The sequence below is a fragment of the Magnolia sinica genome, chromosome 5, assembly GCF_029962835.1.
Source record: "Magnolia sinica isolate HGM2019 chromosome 5, MsV1, whole genome shotgun sequence".
In the NCBI taxonomy this organism is placed as follows: Eukaryota; Viridiplantae; Streptophyta; class Magnoliopsida; order Magnoliales; family Magnoliaceae; genus Magnolia; species Magnolia sinica.
This window is the reverse complement of record NC_080577.1, coordinates 104,294,775-104,299,816: the sequence shown is the minus strand read 5'-3', so window position 1 is coordinate 104,299,816 and position 5,042 is coordinate 104,294,775. Positions and strand designations below refer to the sequence as shown.

The window sequence follows — 5,042 nt, the reverse complement described above, 5'->3', positions numbered from 1 at the left end:
AAACACTCCACGTTGCCACGTGTCCCGCGAAGATTCTACCATCTCAGGCGAGCGAATACAATTAGCACGAGTCAACAAATGAATCCGCATCGCATCCTTCCAATCTCCATCACCAAAACCGACTCCTCCTCCTTCCTTAAATCAGTCGTAGATAAATCAGTCGAACTAAAGAGACTCTCTCTCTCTCTCTCTCTCTCTGCTAATCAATCTCTTCCAAAATTGCCCCTCTTCCAACCCGAAAATCCCGAAAAGATCCCTCTCATGGCATCCTCCATCGAGCTCAAGATCCTCTCCTGCAAGGGTATCAAATCCTTCAATTTCTTCCAGAAGCTCTCCGTCTACGCCCTCGTCTCCCTCGGCAGCGGCGATCGAGACAAGGATCGCCGACTACAGACCCAAAAGACCCCCGTTAATCGCGACGGAGGCAACAACCCCGAGTGGAACCACGAGATGCGGTTCGACCTCGAAGAAATCGCCGATTCGGACCCTAAGAGCCTCTTCCTAGAGATCGATATCCTCACCGATGGAATCTTCGGCGACAAGCTCGTCGGAGAAGTTCTCGTCCCTCTAACGGATCTCATCGACGAATCTAATGGCGCCCTTCGGTTCGTCAGTTATCAGGTCCGGAGCGCTGACAGAAAACCTAACGGCATCTTGAATTTCTCCTACCAGGTGAATCTCAAGGGGAAGATCGCGAGTTATCCGACGGTCGAGATCGATTCGCCCCCGGCCATTTACTACCTGGCACCTTCGCCTCCGGCCACCGGCTACTTACCTCCACCGGCGCACGTGGCGTATTTTCCTCCCCCTCCGCCACCGCCGCCACCAGTATCCCTGCCGTTCGTGTATCCACACCAGCCGGATCCGTATGGATTCCGGCAGGAGGGGTATGGTTACCAGCCGTACGGGTATCCGACCGTCGAGCAGCCGGGGCCGTTGGATGATGACACGTGGCGAAGGGGATTGGGAGATGGAGGGTACGCCGGATATTTCAGGTGAGGTTCTTCCGCACCTGCATCAGATAGCCGGAATATTCCTTTGGATGAACTTTTTTCTAACCTGAGAAATGATGCGGTGAGTGACACGCGTCTTTGGACAGTGTATGCGGGTTTTCGATTGATCGATAGGTGGGGCCCACTGTTCGGTGATTCAGATCGGGGTCTCATGACTCGACTCTGTCGAATTTCTTGTTTTGAAACTCACATTTTTCAGGAGATTTCCTGATTTTTGTTGAGTGGAGCAGATCGAGTCTAGTGAGTTTTGACCAAGTCCTTCCCAACTCCAAATTTGTTCTGAGATTTATGACTTTTTATTTTTTATTTTTTTACGAAGTTAGATCTGGACCGTCAATCTGTGGAGTCCCACTGTGGATGATTATTTTCACATAATCTGCAGATTAGATATGTCAGAAGCCTTTTTAGGTGAAGTTGCACCGTTCTTGTAGTTTTATTACCAGCCGTACATCCTTAGACCATTTCTATTTATTACTAGCCGTCCATTTTTGGCCAGAAATGAAATGAAATGATAAGTGTATGGGATCGAGGAATAGAGACATAATCCACAGACTCTTGGATGGAACAGATTGATGGTCTGGATTACTGAGGTGGGCCCCACATGTTGATATTGAAAATTCGTGTATTAATTGTCCAAAGATGCTGGCCACGTACCATGTAATTCCTTTTCACGATGTAGCCTTTGCTTGTTTTCACCGGTATCTGATGGTTTTAGCGCGTTGGAGATTTTTCCAACGCGGGTTGTTATACGATACTCAGGCAGCGTATGGCGCTTCATGCGCGGGCTCTATGAAGTTGTAAAGTCCGGCTTACATTTATAAAGTTAAATCAATTAAATTGTAGAACGTATTTTCACGAACGGCTTATTTGTTTCTCCAATTACTTGCGTTTGGATCATAAGTTACTTAAAGTTAGCTACCAATGCTTTAAGTAGGTTATATTAATTTTTACTTATTAAATTAAAGCCATGAATAAGGGCGTACATCGAGTCGAATGAGTCAAGCTCCGCTTGGCCACTAGCTGACCTCAGCTCGAACTCGGCTCGGATCGGTCCTCGAGCCTGACCAGGCAGCTCAGCTCGGTTCGGTCAGTAGCTTGGGCAGTTCGAGCTGAGTTCGAGCCAAGATCGAGCCGATTTTGCCTGTGCAGTATTTTTACAAACACCTAGATTGCACCTTCAAAATCTCACTATATTTAAGACAACATCAATGGTTTTACAGGTATTTTATCAAACACCTTCTAAGCAACATAAAAATCAAGAAAAAAAATGGTATTGGTTTCATATATGTACCTTCTTTGCCATCGGCCATACTTCGGTGGATCATTTCATCAAACACTTGGAGAGAGGAGGGAGAGACTAGAGAGAGGGAGGAAAACCGGAAGAGGGAAGCTCGAGCTTGGGTTAGGGTTTAGGGGCACCTGGTAAGGAAAAAGGGTTAGGGTTCGTGCGGCCGTGCGGGTAAGGGAAAAAGAGTATAGGTAAAAGGTGTAGTTTTTTTTTTTTGAAGGATATATACCCCTGTCCCGAGTCGAGCCGAGTTCAAGTTAGATTCGATCCGAATCGAGGTGAGCTGGCACAAGCTCGAACTCATTTTCGAGCTCCAAAAATCAGCTCGACTTGATTCAAACTGAGTCGAGTCGAGCAAGCCAACTGAGCTAGCTCAATTCGTGTACACCTCTAGGGATAGAGCAGCTTAAGAAAAAAAAGGTACATGTAATTGGTCATCATAAGTCAAACGTATTTCAAATAAGTTACTTATCAACTATTATAAGTAGAAAAAAAAAAGCAAATTATTTGGTGGTGGGAAATGGTTGGTAAATGAATTTCATTTATTATTAATTTATCTATTTTAAAATCATCAGTTGGAGATGTGAAACCAACCTTTGATTATCATGGATTTCATGGGATGATGTCAGCATTTGCATCTTAATTCACTTTAAGAATTAGTGGGCCTTACTGAGATGTTTAAGTGAAATTCACACCGATCATTAATAGCGTCATCTTATTTTAACTATAGGGCTAAAAAATTAGCTCACATCGTGATTTAGGTGGGCCATATAAAGGCAAACAGTTGGGAGAGATGCGCACCCTTGATTTATGTAGGGCCCACTATGATGAATATATGAAATCTACTCTAACCATTAGATGTTAAGCTAAAATTTAGGCATCGGGATAAAAAATAAGGCCCATTCATGATTCAGGGGGGCCACATGAAGGGAAACAATTTGAAGGGTGAGCATTGCAGCATGTACTATTTCCAAACATGTGGTCAACTTGAATCATTGACTGTGCTGATTTTTGGGCCCTATAGCTGAAATGGGGTGACACACCCGGTGATTGAGATGGATTTCACATAAAACATTACAGTGGGTCACATGTAAAAATTTGTAAAATCCAAAATGTATGCTTGAAAGTGACTTGCCCTAAATTTTGTTTCCACTGTATTTCATCTCCAAACATACTGAGAATTTCAATTCTCATGAATTTTATGGTAATTGCAATTTGGATTCTAATTCACACCGAATCCACACTCACCAACAACCCTTAGGGCTTGTTTGGTTTGTTATAATTATTGTAAATTAGAGGCAAGTCAATCATCATTTTTTCCCACACTGCTGGTTAGATAAGCTGGAAAATTACCTTTAATGCCGGTAAAGCCTTAACTACATGGGCCTCACCATGTCGTCCATTCATTGTGGTTCATTATTTAAGGGCATGAGCCTAAAAATGAGGTAGCTTCAAAATTCAAGTGAACTACAACATAGAAAATGGGAATTAAATGTCTACCATCATGGCTTCTTGAGGCTATCTATAGAGGAGATTTGGATTTGCCTTAGTTTTGGGCTCATGCCTTAAAATATGGAGGCTATGAGGAAGGATGGCATGAATTGAACACACACATTGTAGTGGGCCACACATTTTGGGATGTGACAATTGTCTATTTCAATTTTCACATAATGGTAGACACCAACCCTTGTAGATGTAACATCTTACCTCCGTATTTTCATCCCATTTTCAGATTGTAATTAATAAAGTTAGAATTAAGTCAAATTATAAGTAATTACAGCAAGCCAAATGGGCCTAAAATAAATATACAATGATTACAAACTACTTTAGCAGTCTCCTATGGCAATGTCCGCATTTGATTGCTGAATCCCACGTTTGGTTTTTGGGTGCTAAAACTTTAATGATAGTATTTTTACGCTCTTTACTTGTCTTTTGAATACGTCTCCATTTGACCAATGATTTCTGTGTTTTATTTAGTGGTAGTAAAATTATAATGATAACTCATCTCCTTTATAAAAAAGGGCTTGGTTAGCCGCCCAAATTGAAAAGAAATTGTGTAGATTTGCTTTTTAAGTATTTTGATAGCAAGAAATAAGAGGCATTTGAATTTGAAGGTGTCAAAATCTCCTAAAACAACCTTTTGAAATTCTTTTTAAGTATTCTGATAGCAAGGAATAAGAAGCATTTGAATTCGGAGGTATAAGTCTCCTAAAATAACCTTTTGAAATTCGACCTCAGAGATGATTTGTAAAATTTACTAATTATAGTGTTTGAAATCCACACGAATTCTACATAATTTAAATTCCAAGCTTCCAAACGAGTACTAAATCACTCCTAATTTTGGCTTGTTTAAACAATCCTAACTGCCGATTAAGTGACCGTTGTTTGTAGAAATAGAATCGTCCGATACTCAAGTCAAGTGAAAATGTTCACAATACATCTAAACTAGCAGTCCTAAAGTTGACAGTTGACTTGTATGGTATGCATGCAAATTTCTAGGTGATTTCAGATGGTCTGTGGATCGATCAACACACTCTGCCAGGGTATTGGAATGCACTTTCAACCAGCGTGTTTGCTACCTTCAACAGGCGTGTTTGACCATCGACATATGTAGCTGAATTTAGACCAGAGCCGCTCTCATTCATCTCTGAAAAAACGAAGTTAGCAATCATCAAGAGGCACGATTTGTTGGGCAATATTTTGTTTATGGCTATGATGAGAATGGAAACGTCTCATCTCAT

At 41.7% G+C, this 5,042-nt stretch overlaps 1 protein-coding gene across 1 annotated transcript; it reads left to right on the top strand.

Annotated features, from left to right (window-relative positions):
- Positions 1 to 261: 261 nt before the first annotated feature.
- On the top strand, positions 262 to 999 carry LOC131247130 (protein SRC2-like). The gene has a single exon (XM_058247569.1). It carries the CDS (start codon positions 262 to 264, stop codon positions 997 to 999), a length of 738 nt encoding a protein of 245 aa, XP_058103552.1.
- Positions 1,000 to 5,042: the final 4,043 nt, after the last annotated feature.

Excerpts from the sequence above, each read along its gene's own strand:
- LOC131247130 (XM_058247569.1), top strand. The coding sequence starts at position 262 with ATGGCATCCTCCATCGAGCTCAAGATCCTCTCCTGCAAGGGTATCAAA.